The sequence below is a fragment of the Haemaphysalis longicornis genome, unplaced genomic scaffold, assembly GCF_048455015.1.
Source record: "Haemaphysalis longicornis isolate Haplotype H1 unplaced genomic scaffold, Haemaphysalis longicornis Haplotype H1 scaffold_7, whole genome shotgun sequence".
NCBI classification, from domain to species: Eukaryota; Metazoa; Arthropoda; class Arachnida; order Ixodida; family Ixodidae; genus Haemaphysalis; species Haemaphysalis longicornis.
In genome coordinates this window covers 180,267,895-180,283,936 of record NW_027526422.1, presented here as the reverse complement: position 1 = coordinate 180,283,936, position 16,042 = coordinate 180,267,895, and the positions used below count along the sequence as shown (strand labels likewise).

Genomic DNA, 16,042 nt, shown 5'->3' with positions numbered 1-16,042 from the left:
CAGGCGTGCGCGCCGCGTTTTCGCTTGCAGAAAAACCAGAAAACGTTTCATGCGGTTCACGCTTTCGTCGCGCGCGAACGTGTTGCGTTCGGTAACTTCTTGGGGGCCCCCAACACTACTGTACTTTCCCCATTCTGAAACTGTGGGCAGGCCCCGAAGTGGTTTTCCCTGACTGATACTACTAGATTGAAAAATTCCCTGACAATTTCCTGATTTTTCCCGGTGCACAAAATTCCCTGACTTTTCCCGGTTTTCCCGGGAAAAGTCATTATACCACGAAAAATATTACAATACATGCCTACAAGCATATGTGATGCAAGTGGAAGTGTTGTGTTTGGGCATCAGAAGACAAAACGAAGCCCAGAACCAATATGTTGCAAACTGAGCCAATAACCGTGCACTTTTTACTACTGTGGATACCTCTCGTAAACGAGAATCTTGGCTGAAGTCAGTTCACGCGAAAAGAACAACCAGCACTACCCCTTCCCGATAAAAAGCCGAAAGGGCAGACCAGTGTCGCTCCTGGACAGTAAACACCGTCACACCAAAGTGGCGTCAACAAGGGCCCGCTGTGATTGACTGCCTCTGTGACGAAACCACGAGATAATGAAAACAGTCCTTCGGGAAGCGGCGACGCCTAGTTAAAACCAAGAATGCAGGACTTTTGGGGAGAGCGGCCATTTGTGAAACTCCTTGTGTAGCTGACCTGGCTGCCGCGAACATCAGTACACAAAAGAACCGGAACAAAGTGGGCGAAAGGGTCGTCACACAAAACACTCCAACGTTAAGCTCCGGAAGGATGCAAGCACGAATGAGCAGAATCGCGTATCAAAAGCGCACCCGTTAAATGCGCGTGCTACTTCCACCCTTCTGATGAATGTTCCCTCACCTCCAACAAACAAACACTGTCAATGCTGCGTGTGTGTGGCATGCAAGGTAGTCAGATGGAAATAGGCAGCCCATGGAGAGGTTAAAGGGACACTGAAGTGAATTTGTCAAGCTCCCATTTTTGCTTGCACTGCGTAGACTGGCTCAAATTAGCACACTTTTCATCGTTTTTGCGATTGACAAATCGGTAATTATTTTACAAAGCGCGAAAGAAGAAAAACTACCATGCGCGGTTTGCGGCGGCCGCACCAACTAAAGCTCTGACGTTGGGAGGAGCGGGCACCGTGATTGGACGATGCCCAAGGTGAGCAATCAAACAAGTTTCGGTTTCGGTTCTGTAAAATACAACCGGTGGTGTTGTTGGATGGGCATTCTCAATAACTCAGTAATCATCGTACCGCGCTTCTGCCATGTTGTCAGCTGTAAAAATGCATAAAGATAAGCCTCCCAGGACGGCTTGGAATCGTAGCATTCACTAGCCGAGGCCTACGCAGTGCATGGACGCCCTGCGCGTACCCGCAGACGCCCAAATGTCATGCGCTTTTCCCCCATATTTGGAGCTTGCCTCCCTCATGCCTGTACGGTAAAAAGCGTGTTCGCACCAGGCCAAGGGTCTGTTCATTCTGGCCTGTGCCCACTGCCCGCAAGCAGTCGGTGCTTCTGGCAACAGCACGCCAACGAGAACTCGCTAGAACTCGCTAGCGCGCCAGTGCCAGCCTGCGCGCGTTCTGTAAACTAGTTCGTGGAGCCATGAACGTTGCGGCCCAAAAAAACGTGAACTCAATGTAGAAAACATCGGCAGAAAACAAAAAAGTTAACTTACAAAAAAAAAAAAAAAAAAAACAGCAGGTACCCGCGGGGACTCGAACTCGTGACTTGCAAAACACTTGCGGCAACAAACCTAACGCCCCAAACCACTCGGCCACGGGACGGGCTCCGCCGATTTTGGTAATATAAGGTATATATTATACAAGTTTACACTTTTATTTAGTTTTGGCATTTCAAGCAGCTTAGGTGACTATTTGTTGTATTGCGCTCGTGCAGTAAGCGTCCCCCGAGTTTCCACAATACCTCACGTCTAGCGATTGCATTTCGTAGACGGAAAAGCGTTCGCAGATGCGTAGTCGTGCTGCTGACCGCTGTGCTTGTTCGCCCAGCACAAAAAAGTGCTTCCCGCACCCTATTTTTACGCTGTACGGTAAAAATATCAGTTGATTTTATTTCCTTAGCACCTATATTGACTTCGCTGACTCTTCTCCCGCCTTCAAGAGGCCTTATATTTTCCTACTGGCGTACCAGTCAGCGAAGCGTCGCATGTGCGCTTGTGCAGCGCTTGTGTGAAGCGACCTTGACTTGGAGCTAGATACAGTGTACAAACTAACCAAGTAAAGAAAGGCAGATTCTTCCATTCACAAACGTGTCCTGGCTTTGTTTCAACTGAGCGAACAAATTGCGATGACCCGTCGGCGGCCGGCGGACGAAACGCTGGGCCGACTGAATCTGTCTGAAGGCCGGGGAGCCGTGCAGTAGCGCAGCCAATTGCGAGCTCAGCTCCTCTCGACGTCACACGAAAACGCCGCAGAAAATGGGCGAGCGTAAAGAGAGGAAGACAGCATTTTCGAATTAATTTTTCTACTATATAAAATCGCGTAAACGCGCCCAGAGTTCTCGTAACATGGCCTAGGGACTCCGGACTACAATTTGCGCAAGTAATCACGCAATGTTTACACATCACTTCAGTGTCCCTTTAAGGCAACATCAAGTGCCAGCCAACATTGGCATAATGTAACAATAATTCTGTGATCTTTTCAATGAAGCAGCACACCATATCACAGAGGCTCCACAGAGAAACTTTCAGCTTTGTAGTACAGAGCATCAAAGTGCGCAGGATTATATATAAGCACGACTGATTAGGCCTGAACTGACGAAACTGCTTGGCACAAGGTGGACTAGTACTTGGTTGCCGCCACAACACTCCGCCGCCTCACTTGCCCATGATTTGCCGTGAAGCAAACTGCCACAGGTTGTTGGAAAGGACAATGAAGGAAAACATGCTTTTACTAACAGTTACTCAGCAGTCCGAAGATCCCTTTTACCCAACAATAGATGCTGAGAGGGGTGCGAGATGCTCAGCTTTTCGTTTGAAACAAGCCTGCCGGTTATCTTTGGTGTCCCATTAACAACTTCACAGCGACAAAACCAACAATAAAAGATCGATGTGAAACTCGGCAGTTCCGCACATTCACCGCAGAGCGGACAATGTCGTGCCACTTATCGTGGAATGGCGCGAGCTGAAATTGGCTGTGCAAAGCTTGTGTACGAAAGTTGGGACAAATACCAATGCTGCATTCGGGATCAGTTCAAGTGGGAACAGTCTGCAAATGACTCAACACGAGACAAATGCTCGTCTGCAAGATCATCATACCTGCCAACTTGTGGGCAAACTTCTCGTAAGGGGGGATGCAATACTCGCTTTCTTCAGTAAAATCTTAAAGTAGACATAATTTATGTTTGCCGTGACCACATAGACCAAACCTTTGTACACTGTTTTATGAGAGGTTGATTAGTAAAACAACCTAGTTTACACTAGTTATTTTCAAAAAGATTCTGCAGTTGCCCAAAGTTTCTCATTTCAGAAACTTCTGTAATAATCCAGAATGCTCCACTGCTGGTCAAACCTGAATGAGTGGAACTCCCAAGCCTTTTTTTTTCTTTTTTTGAAACTGCTGAACCTTCTTTGGCCTTCAGCATTACCACAGAACATCGTAAAGGACATTCTCATCATACAAAGGTATTAGATTTGAGGTGCGCAAAGGGGAAAAATGAGGAAAATATTTCGTACAGGAGTGAAACCTCTGCTCCACGGGCAAATAATTCTGGAAAAATGAAAGCCAACTTAAGAACAGTCCCCTGCAATGAATGACAGCCCGGCTCGTGTGCACAATTAACGTCGACGCTTGGGCACGCCATTTTTCCATTCCTGAATTCACAGCACAACATGCAAGTATGCGAGTCATTGACAAGACCTGCAAGCGCTGAACACAGCAAAGAAAACAAAAGAGCGCGTAAGCTTCCCTTGTGTCACGCTATCACACCAAATAAACCACCTATCTGGACACTTTGTAAGCATACGTTAGCAGTGTAGTCATGACAGTTTCATTGATTTGTTGTCACGAGTTATGCTTGCTTTGTTTGACTTCAGTTAAAAGTCCGCACCTGCATGTCTCACCGCTGTTTGTCGTCCCTCAATTCAAGAACATGCACACAATCAGCTCAGCTTATCCAGTCATCCCAATGTTGCTCTGTGGCAGGCCAGCCTTGTAATGTGCAACAGCTTTTTCATCCTAGCATCAACACAAAGGTTGAGATGTCAGAGAGACCCTGTGCGACCTTTGTTCTCACAAAAGTGCACTCACGCCGCTACCAAAACGAGAGATGTGATACGTTCCATATTGTGCCCCCTCTTTCCCCCAGTGGCTGTCAAGCCTGTATCACTTATTGTGCAATTTATGCGGCTGGGCTGACAATGCTAACAGCAGCCAATGCACCTGAGATGGCCACGTTAGAATGAGCACTTTGGAATACAGTCAAAACTCCCTCTAACGATTTTCCGACCTAACGAACAAATTCGGATGCCCCTGAAGGAGCCTATACGGCTCAATGCTTTTACGAACTCGAACTAACGAAATAGATTCAGCACCATTCCCGATTTCGCGAACTATTTTGTGTTTTGCAAGACCTCAACACTAGCAAGAAGAAGAAATTTCGCCAAGTTCCTGGAAACAGCTGGGAGGTGGCTGGGAGCTTCCACGACTAACTGGGCGCCGACATAGACGCCAACACGACAGAGGTTTCAAACGAAGAAATTGTACAATTAAGTTTCCAGCACACAAGAGGCGTCAGAGGATGCCGACTTCCCAGAAACTGCTGCTGAAGCTCCTGTGCCTGCTCCTGGCAAGGTTACGGACGCTACTGACTTGCTCAGGCGCTTTGCTGGGGCTCCTCACAAAGGAACCGAGGACACCAACGCGCTTGAATGTTACGAAAAGTCGGTCTGCCTAATGCTAATCAAGCACAAGCCGCAAAAATCGCAGGCTGTTTTGCAGGAAATTATATTCTCTTTGAACCCCCAGCACTTCATTCTTATTTTCAAAGCGGATAAGCACATCGCTAAATTATCAGCAGGCGACTGCCACGGCAATTACTATGTCATAGTAGCTGCAGGGACGGGCCTCCCTTATAATTTGCGGTTCCCAGTGACTTCAATAGATCAGGTTTTAACAGTGTCATGAATGTTTTCCTTAACTGCACTATGAGAACTGCAAGCGATATTTTAACTCATGTTACCGACTTTTCTCCAATGTGGGGAATTCGCTCACATGAAGAGTAGCACTGTGGCAAGTGTTGCATGACAGAGCCAGAGGTGCGGACATGCCTTGGTCCTAAATTGGAAGCTACTGACACCAAGTGTCCCGAGACTGGGCAAAACTGAACGCTTTAGGGCCAATTTTGCACCCGCTTCTAAACTTCACAAAACGGCCCCCCTCCGAAGATGGAAAATACTATGCTTTGGGTGGTACATGCATTATACGTCCTGCACTCGATGGTGCACGGTACTGCCAGCAGCAGCCAAGTGTTGAGCATTTTAAAATATTTTTCCCAAAGCATATTTCGCGAAACTTCGGCCAACATATGCAAAACCATGATGCAAGCCCACAGCCCTCATTAGTAGATTTCCCGGAACATTTGTGGATATGCTCTACAGCAAGGCTTCAAGAAAAGCACACGATTGAAGTACTAAATGCCCTTGTCACGAGTAAGCACATTTGGTATGCGAGAGAGAATAACGATGAGCAGCAATGCCAGCCAAGGTACCAAGCTCGAGTGCTCAGGCAGCTACTACCAGAAGACTCAGCAAGCGCCCTTTGTAATACCAGAAGCTTTTTTCAACTTCACTCTATCACTTCACATGAAAGTGCCTCCGTAATTTCCATGTCAGCCTAAGCAAGAGAAGGCTCAAGTTTCACAACTTCACCTCCACAATCAGCAAAGCTTCATGACACTCCACAGTTATCCTAGAAACTTGGCCAAGATCCTTTATAGCAGTGTGCAAAACCGGCAGAAATACCAGATCGGTCACGGTTCAGGTTCGGAAGAATTTATTTCATTCCAATTCAGTCCCAATTTCAGTAAATTACGTCGTGAAGAACCGGTTCCGAGTTTTGATTGCAAACCGGTTCGATGGGCTATCAGCTAAACTAAAAAAAAGAAAGGTTTCATAGTTTAAAGCGACCTTAAAAGCAAAATATAAACAAAAGTTCAAAATACTGCTTTCCCCCCTAACAATGGTGAAATTTCAGGAAAATTTAAACAATTGGATCAGATATTAGGAAAAACAGATGAAGTAGGGACCCGATTTACCATCCACTTTTTTGCACATCCCTTAAGTCAGACTAGTTCGCAGCGCTTTTAAGGGAGGTGGGACTGGTGTGTGGTCGATATTACTAATTTGGACGAAAAATTTATAAATAGCTCCTTCCGTACACGGCATTGGATACCTGGAGTTCTTTTCGCAAAAAAGAAAAAACTCACTTCTGAAAAAAAAAAAATACAGCTAGGGTCACGCACACGTTAGACGAATCGAGTGAAATTAGAAACTTCCATCCCCGCAAAACAGGAACTGTTGCAGCAATCGCCGCCGATACTTTTTTCAGTTGAGACTTTGCACACTTTTACACGAGTTATTTACTTTTGGTCTGCAGAAATAAGCCTTTCTCGTAAAATAAATTACAGACATGACACATTCTCAAAAAGCTCGATTGATTGATTGATTGAAGGGTTTCACGCGCCGACGCAACGCAGGCGATGAGGCGCGCCGTAGTGGAGGGCTCTGGATTAATTTTGACCACCTGGGGATCTTTAACATGCACCGAAATCTCGTACACACGGGCGTTTTTGCTTTTCGCTCGATCAGAAAAGCGGCCGCCGCAGTCGCGATTACAACCCACGTCCTCGTGCTCAGCAGCACAACGCCTTAGCCACTGAGTCACCGCGGCGGGTATCAAAAAGCTCGAATTTGTCGGGTACTAGCTTTTGCTCTTCTCAAAGCTATTTCTAGTAGTACTCAACCATAATTTTTAACTCTTTGTGCCAATTTTAATTCATGTAGGAAAAAAATTGCTAAATTTGAAAAATGCACTGTATTGCAGGTAGGTCGGGCATTTTACCCCATATCGAAAACCACTAAAGAAGGTAATCTTAAATTTGCTTGCATTCACAAATCGAAGCCATGGTTGTCCGTCATCACATGCCTCAAAACATCTTGCAGAATGTGTGTAGTTTAGTAGCTACAAAGTACGAAATATGACCTTTTTATTGCTATTGTAGTGATTGATATTTTTGGTTTGTAACAAACTTCTGATGTCAACAAACAAATTCAAATGGTCCGCACAAACTTTTCCGCTCTATGCATCCTAAGAAACTAACGATCAGATTAATTCTTTCGCTACCGCTCCTATCAAAATCGATCAATTCGATCGATACTTTTGGGAGCGCCTTTTCATAGCGTTCCAGGCGTTTCTCGAACAAGTAAGGCTGTTCGGAGTTAGATCAGAAAATGGCCTTTCAAAATCAGTTTTGTTTTCATTTGTGCAACGGAAACGTGATTTTTGACACGCTTTTGAATCACCTGGGTGTGGAAAAGGGGCGTGGTCATCGCGCGTCACGGCTACCAACGAAGAATGCGTGCAACTCGTAATTACTCTGCACCAGCGCTTGTTTTTTGCTATCAGGGCGTGAATGGGGAACTAGCATACGATTTTCAATCGTCAGGTTCACGCTCTGACAGTAATAATCCCAGAAATCGGCTGAAAATGTCAAGCAGTGCCTGGTTGCAAAGCTACTTTATGATTTTAGGCAGTTTTATTGCCTTTGCGCACGTTGTTCTAAGTTCTGTGGTAGTTCTACTTACCCCAGGACCATTCGCAAACAGGTTACAACAGTTTCGGTTTAATTTCTGCATCGCGAAATTCATATTTAGCGCTAATACGCAGTTACCCAACTTCAAGGCTACCTGCCATGGCGCCTGAAGCGTCCGCGACTGATCCTCGAACAAAGCACGGTGCTCCTGATTTCCCCCCACCCTAACCCGATTTCTGCGATAAGAACTTCAGACGAAAGTCAAAAGACCACACCCAGTCGGAAGATATCTGTTCCGCCGAGGACAGCGCTTCAAACCGGCCTTACACTGCCAGCTGTTTGCCTTCAAGTTTCGTTTCCATGCGAGGCAGGGGTGAGACAGCCCAAACAGATTTGGGAGCAGTTTTCGGAGCAGCAAAATTTCGATTTTGGAGCAGAAGAATCTTGATTTGGAGCAGTTAGGGACATTTAATACATCGTCTTGTGAGCTTAAAAAATCATTATTTCAGCAATTTGCAGGGTCAAGTGCACATTTAAATCAGTTTTGAATACACAGAACACTCAAACAGCCTTACCTGAAAGAGTTTTTAAGAGTATCACAAAGTACTAACTGCACTACCTTTTTCCTAACTGGTGATATTGTGTTGCGCCTGCACGCAACACTGACAACAAAACTGCCGTTAACATTAGAGTTTTAGCAGTCCGTCTGTTCTGTTGGTTACTTTGTTACCGGGCTGACCAGACCGGTCTGCGCCTGCGCGCGCGGAAGGGCGAGGAGGCGCGGGCAACTAATCCCCCTACGGCTACGAATGCCCAAGTGCCCAGACGAGTCCCGGTGAGCACGGTAACTACGTACACGACGGAACAGACGGACTGCTAAAACTCTTATCAAATTTAAGGGCTCCGCAATTGTGGCGTTTTTTTTTTGCTGTTTTAATGCTGAAATTATTATTTTTGTAACCCCAGGCTGTGTTGTACGAACGACTGTAGTCACGGCAACAGTTGAGCAGCTTCGAGCTAACGGTCGCATAGCCCAACCAGCCTACCCGTTTCAGTCCCCGGGGCGCAGGTTCACCCTATGGTCATTTGAGTAGCGTTAATGTTTAGCCACCTAGATTTTGGCATTAAATTTAACTTTGCATACATCAAGTGTTATAGTCGCGTTCTATGGCAACCGTGTAGTCCTGCAGCTATTGGGCGCTGCCTGAACAGGTCGCGGCGCCGCAGCACAGCCCGCAACTTTCGTCGTGTCGACCGTTCCATCCCCGAGACTCGCGATCGCGCTTCGAAGCAGAGCAACACCTCAACATTTTACAACAGCAAAACAAGCCAAAAAATTCACGTCATTATAGACGCGCGCACCGCGTTTCGCACTCAAGGACAAACCACGCCGAAGTCGTAGGCCCCACATTTCAATGAACTTTTTTTCGAGCCGCCCAACTTTCCGTAATCTGGCACCAATCTCAAACCATATCCTTGCGTTCACATCACTGTTCAGAGCCACAACAGATAGAATGAATAGACTGGAACACAGCTGATAGCATAAAATAAACCAGGGAAAATATCGGCGATACGCACTGACCGCGTTGGTAGCAGCCAGATCAGGCGGCGGCCATGTTTGTTGCCACAGCGATGCCTAATCGAGAAGGCCGTTTCTGCGAACCCGACGGAAAGCGAATCGAGTTTTAGAAGCTATCGCTTGCTTCGTTTCAGTCTTTCCATTTGTGCCATTTCTGTGTTTGCAATTGACCGACGATAAAAGCGGTGACCGGGATTCGGGAGGCTTTTGTCCCCGCCGAAACTGACATGAGCATCAAAATCCGTGCCATTGAGGCTCTTCTGGAGCAGTTTGGCGCAATTTTCGCCATTTTCGTGCTTTTGGAGCAGCTTGGCGCAGGAAAATGGAATTGTATCAGAAAGGAGCAATATGCGCAGCTGTCTCACCCCTGATGCGAGGGTATATCCGGGTGTCTAATGTAGCTGCCTCGTTGAACTGTCTATTCGGACGGAGTCTCTGATAAGCTTTTGTACTGTTTCATTTGAAAAATGTTAGGTGGCGCTGCAATAGAGGAGGCTCGTTGTGCTGATCTTTTTCATCGCGCAACTGCTACACGGCCAAAGATCGCAGGGCACCATTCTAGCTCATCGTACCTCATTTTTGCGAGCAAGGCTACAATTGCGAGTAAGAAGATGGTAATAAAGCTCAGCTTTATGTTTTGAGAGATTGAACGACAACAAGCGTCAGCCACGGCGTTCCGTTTTCAACTTCATGCATGTTTTTTTCCGCATCGCGTGCTTGTCCCAAATATTGTGCTCGCTGTAAATGCAAAGTCAGCCATTGACAAGATGTTTTTACGTTATGTGGGGGCAAATTGGTGCCTCTGATAATGACAAACCGCCAGATTTATTCCAGGAAACCACCCGAAATTGGACCTTTTGAATTGGAGGTTGGGCTTCACCGCATGACACGAGCACCGTGCATGCTAACATTTTTTTTTATATCTGACAAACTGTTCGTGCAAGTCGACATTTTTTCTAGGGCGTTTTTTTTCAAATGTTTTCCTACAAAATGTATATTCTAATTTTTTTCTACTACCGGTGGTTTGATATACACAACTCCTTTTTTATCATTTTTTTCGACAACTTGACAAAAATTTTGGTTTTGATATTTTTTTTAGAACTATGATATATAAAAACCTTTAAAAAACTGGTATTATTGGAAATGCCGTTAAATAATCTGCATTTTGTGCTCCTGCAATTAGTGCCTAACCAATGTTTTAGCAGGAAAAAAAATGTTTTCTTGGACCCCTAAAATTAGTCAATTTTCCAGCGGTAGCGAAAAAGTTAACACGATGACGCTCACCGCATTCCCAGTGATAAGTTCAGTTGTGTGAAAGCCCAGGAAAGGGAAGATAAGTGCAGAGAAAAATACACTTCCTCTCGGTTTTTTGCGCGGAATACTTGGTCCTCTTGGCTTTCTTGCGCGGAATACTTCAAAACCAAGAGCTGGGCCGTTTCTTTTTGCTTTCCCGCGTAATGAGAATCGCATTCTCGACACGCGACATTTCGACCAACTCCAGTCCACTTCCCTGAATATCGGTGCAGTATCGCCGCACCACATCGGTAGTAGAAAAGGCTTTTTACACCGCTGGGTGAGAACGATTGTGTTCCGGTGACAGCTCATCAGTGGCAACGGCACCAGATGCCATCACGTCAGCGACTACTCCAGAAGCCAGCAGCTCACTGTCACAGAAATGTTGGCAGGCAAAAGCCCACTGTTGCTGCTTTGCACAGAATTTAGCACGGGCGGGCAGGGCGGTGGCCCGGAGGCCAGGCACAGCCAGCGCAGACGCACGTTGGTGACAGTCTGGTGACCAATCACGCGGGTTCAGAGTTTGATCTATCCAAGGTTTAACTCGTTATAAAAAATACATTTTACATGCATAATGGCAAAGGAACTTCGAATTTTTGCTATGGAACATATTTCACTCTGTCCGAGTTCGTTATATACGGGTTTGTCCGTATTTGCAACAGGGATTTTTCATCTTTTGTCCGTTCACAGCGGGCCTGCCTTTCTTTATAGCATCATCAAAATCGTCGATTCACATCCGGCTCTGCAGCACCGAACAATACACTACCCTGCGCAAGTTATTTATGGGCAGCCTAACCCGGTAGGGTCATCAAGTTCTCAGGCGGTAAAATTACGATTCACACACTGAGAATTAACTTCAAACACCTAGAAATAACACCAAAAATACATATCGGAAGCTTGTCTTGAGCAAAACATTGCGCACTGCAAGCCAGCTATGCAGCAAGGTAGTAACGGGGATCCTATGAGAGACGTCAAAATGATCGCAGTGCCGCCTCCCCAGTGTTTCTGTACCTGTGTGTATCCACTAGGTCCAAGCCGAATGTTACCGACTGTGCAAGCGTTTTAGAACTTATCCGACACCTACATTAGCTTAACAACAAAAGGCCCAAGTTATGTGACAACATTTGAACCATCAGGAAACTGCCCAAGGTTCATAAAGCTCCCTGGTAATTCGAGACACTAAGCTGAGACGTTTTCTACGCACCATTTTGCCCTCTCTACATACCCTACTCGTGCATTTCTGTACGAGCACATATCTACATACAAATCAAACCTACTGCCTTTGTGCAAGCAGATTATAACTTCATTTGATGCTGCTGCTCTCAGCGCTCACCCTGGCCGGCTCCGCCTTGGCCTTCTTGGCAGCGGGTGGAGCAGCATCCCCGTTGGTCTCCTCCTCCTCCTTGGCGTCTGCTGCCGGTGCTGCTGCAGGCTTCTCCTCTTCTGCCCGCTGGGGGGGGGGGGGAGACAGAAATAAGAAAGGTCAACACCAAACTCGGCATTACCAGAAGAGAGAGGCAGTACAATGCAGTTTGTCGGGAAAGCTTAGAACTCGAGAACTGTCATTAGTAGTAGTAGTAGTAAGTATTGCTGAATGAGGCAGACTTAGCCTTGCGTAGCTGCCGGCAATTGCTCCACCTAATCGTCCCCAATACCATATCAGAGACTCTTAAAGTCATCACACCTCACTTAGTCCTAAAATAACAGGCACACAATGTCACCACACCTCACTTAGTCCTGCGGACTGCAAGAATCCGAGTAGGAGATGAGACAGCTCTCTTCGCACAATCCAGTGGTCCCTAGGAAAAATAATGTCCTCCGATGTAGCATGGGGCACTCATAACTTCTGGAGATCACGAAAAAAGTTTGTCCACTCAGGGTTGGTTTTGAAGCAGTTCATAACGAAGTGATCAATGTCACCAGTCACACTGCACAAGGGGCAGCTTGGCTACATAAATTCAACATTGTTTCATCCCCTTTGAGAACTGTCACTATCATAATACTGGCTTACTCGTTACAAACAGGACCACCACAAAGACGCCACAACCTATTCCTGGTGTCTATTTCTAGAAGATAACATATTAGGAACAATGGTGGCAGTGTTAGAGATAAGGCAAGGCCTGTAAGCTTTATCTCTGTATGCCATTCAAAACACACGTTCCTGCAGATTCCTCATACCACACAGTTGAGAATGCAGTCACTTTTCTCCATCATTCAGGGCACGCTTTGCAGCAAGATGCTGATGGATGACTTCTTGAGACTTAGAAAGCTACGACTGCTAAGTGCAAGGTCTAGGCATTTTTCGCAACACAGCCTGTCCTGTGCAGAAGCGCGGCATTGGTCGCTTAAACGGGATCAAACTAGCCGCCCAACAATCAGCCAGAGGTGGGCAGTGCAACGCGGAAGACCCAAAGCAAGAACCAGTACGAACAGCTGCCCTTTGGTTATCATGTGGCGCCATCTGTGAGCAGCTTGCCTCACTACACGCTGTATGAAAAAAGGGTACCCCGCATTACTTATCCCGCGAGTTTTGGCACAGTCCCGACAACTATCCTAGTAAGAGCTGTTTCTATATTTTTGTAAGCGCTAAGTCGGCGCACGCGTTGGAATGCGCCATTTAGCACTAGTTGCGGGCGTCACATTCTTCCAACGTACCGGTCAGCGCGGAACTCGCATGACGTACTACATGTCCATCACTTTCTACTTATTCGGAGCCCTTTTATTTCCTTCATCAGCTTCAAAACAGCATTTGACGTGTGTGTTGATCACATTCATTCTTTCTCTCAAGACACGCAACTAATCGAACGTTACTCCTGCTAGCGCAACTTCTCGCGACGCGTTGGGCCTCGTCAAACCAATCTGGCGGCAACATCTCCCGGCGAATGTAAACACCGCGGACTTAGCCTCGGGCACAAAGCGCGGCAACTCTACTCCCAGCCAGACCGGGTTCCCCAGGGGCCAAGCCACGCGCGCGGAGAACACCTGCGCGACTCTGCAATCAGCGAAAAAGCATAGTTGACGAGTGGCTCGCGCTATCCGCCGCGCTTGTTCGGCCGCACACTTGCACTGTGCGCGCGGGAAGCCCACACCAGACAGGATACAGCCGCTGCTTCCGCGACACAAACAAAGCGCGCATCGAAGCCTCGCTGCAAGCAAACTTGATCACGCTGTGGTGCAGGTGGTCTCGGCAACCGATTCGGCCGGCCCCGTAGATAAAATACCACAGATCGGCGGCTCTGGAAGCGTAGCCATGACAACACGACGGGGAACTTTGCCTCGGACGCGGAAGATGGCGCCATGGTCTCGTCAAACTCCCGCACCACGAATCGCCCGCCATTATGGACGTTGTCCGAACCACGGAATTAATTCGAAATATCGTGCCCACTGCGTCGAGTCGGAGGCCCTTAGCGGGGTACGCCGACCTGCGAGACGTTTCCACGAGCGCTCGGGAGTCGCGCGGCATCGGCACAAGTACGACACGTGTGCCCAGCGGAGCGACCACGATGTCGGGCGTTCGAGAAACGGTCGCCTGTTGTTGGTGCGCAACGCAGCCGGCGTCGCGGTGTCATGACGATGCCGCCCGATGGCGGCGATTCCCGCTCGGCCGCGGCCATCGGAGTCGCTCACCTTCGTCTCTTGCGCTGTGGGCTCCTCCATTTCGCTGTCCGGGTTGTTTTCCGACATTTGTGCGTGCACCACTCGGTCGACGGCACTCCGGCTTCGCTCGACACAACCACTCACGGCGAGTTTGAAGGACGGCGTGGGTCACGTGACCGCGCACGCCGCGCCGCTAAACGGCGAGGGAGCGAAGCACACGACGGCCGCGCGCTTTTCAAACATGGGTTGGACGAACCACGGGCTGCCTACTGTCAGCCGCACCGCATAAACTTCGGTGGCGGGAGAAAAATTGTCTCTATGACGACCATGGAAGGTAAAAAATGTTTCTTTTAACGGACACACGTACTCAAACGGAGATCGCTGGATTTGATACGTGCTATCACACTTTATTGTCTTCATATGGATGGTCTAAATTAATCCGCAGTCTCATTAACCAGGCGCCGATTCGAAGCGGAAAATTTCAATATCGGAGGAAGAGGTTTAGCTCGTTCAGCGGCTATAGCTGCACCCTCTTTTTATCCTTTTGTTACGCTCTCTTGGTGTCTGGTTGTAAAACGTGATCGCGCGTTTTTTTTTTTTTTTTTTGTTTTTTTTTTCGGAACGTTTGGGAATACAAGCGCACTTAAGGGGCATTTCAATCATTGCACTATGTTTGCAACAGAATAAAAAAAAAAGCTTTGGTACTGTAATGTTCACCGAAGTCGCTTGCACGTGGGCCTTTTTTTTGAGACAGCTGTCAGCCTCTCGTTGGTCGTGATTTCTCGTGTCGCCCCTGTGCGGAAAGGATGTGGAAGCGAGCTGGAAAGACGGAGAGAAAGAAAACAAAAGCAAAAAAAAACAAGACAAACGAACCCGGCACAGCGTCTCAAAGTCAAAGAGGACACCTCCTCATTGGCCTGCCCGGAGAAGACCACGTGAACGTCTAAAACACGAATGCCTCAATGCCACGAGTGCCCCAAGGTAGACAGAAGCAGTATCCGCAGGGAATGGCTGACTGAACCGGCCACGCTAGAGCAACAGCTATCGTTTGCAGGCTTTGTCTAAAAGACCATAGGCACCCCGCCTTCCCAGCAAGACCCCTGGAAGTGGAAGACCAACTATCAAGAAAATCCAGTGGCCCCCTGGAATGATGAGGCCTCAGCCTAAAGGGCAAATAAATTTTTTCTCTCTCTCTCTCTCTCTCTCTCTCTCTCTCTCTCTCTCTCTCTCTCTCTCTCTCTCTCTCTCTCTCTCTCTCTCTCTCTCTCTCTCTCTCTCTCTCTCTCTCTCTCTCTCTCACAATGCCACGCCACGAACGCGGGCACAGCCAGGCGCCAATCCCGTAAACACCGCCAGCCGGCTGTCAGTGCGATTATTCTCTGCTCGCTTCCCAATGTAGTGCCTGAACACCATTTCACGTAAGTCTATGCGATAACCTTTCCCCTGAACCGCGCTACAGAGCCCGGTATCTGGGGGCCCAAGGCAAGGCTCACTTGGGCCCACAAGGCTCACTTTCGTATGCACGAAAGTGAGCCACAAAAATGCCAGTTCCAGAGCGGGCAGTCTTTCTTTTTAAGCTACATTCCGGTACTCTTACAATTAAAACTTGGCGGTAATATGAAGAGTTTGAAGTACCGTAGTGCGCTTACTGCAACAATATGTAGGCAACCAGAAATCATGCAACATGTGATGGCGGTGCACTTTTTGTGCGTTTTACAGCGAACACTGCATAATGATTTTCCATTGGACCCACATCACATTCGGCAC

General features: G+C 47.5%; 1 protein-coding gene across 1 annotated transcript in view; it reads right to left on the bottom strand.

Annotated features, from left to right (window-relative positions):
- LOC144147297 (uncharacterized) overlaps window positions 1–14,463 on the bottom strand; it is a 46,343-nt gene extending 31,880 nt beyond the window's left edge. The window contains exons 1-2 of the mRNA XM_077679393.1: window positions 14,306–14,463; window positions 12,012–12,128 (exon numbers count right to left, since the gene is read on the bottom strand). Of these exons, the coding sequence (XP_077535519.1) occupies window positions 12,012–12,128; window positions 14,306–14,362 (174 nt within the window). The 5' untranslated portion in view covers window positions 14,363–14,463. The remainder of the gene's footprint in view (window positions 1–12,011; window positions 12,129–14,305) is intronic.
- Window positions 14,464–16,042: the final 1,579 nt, after the last annotated feature.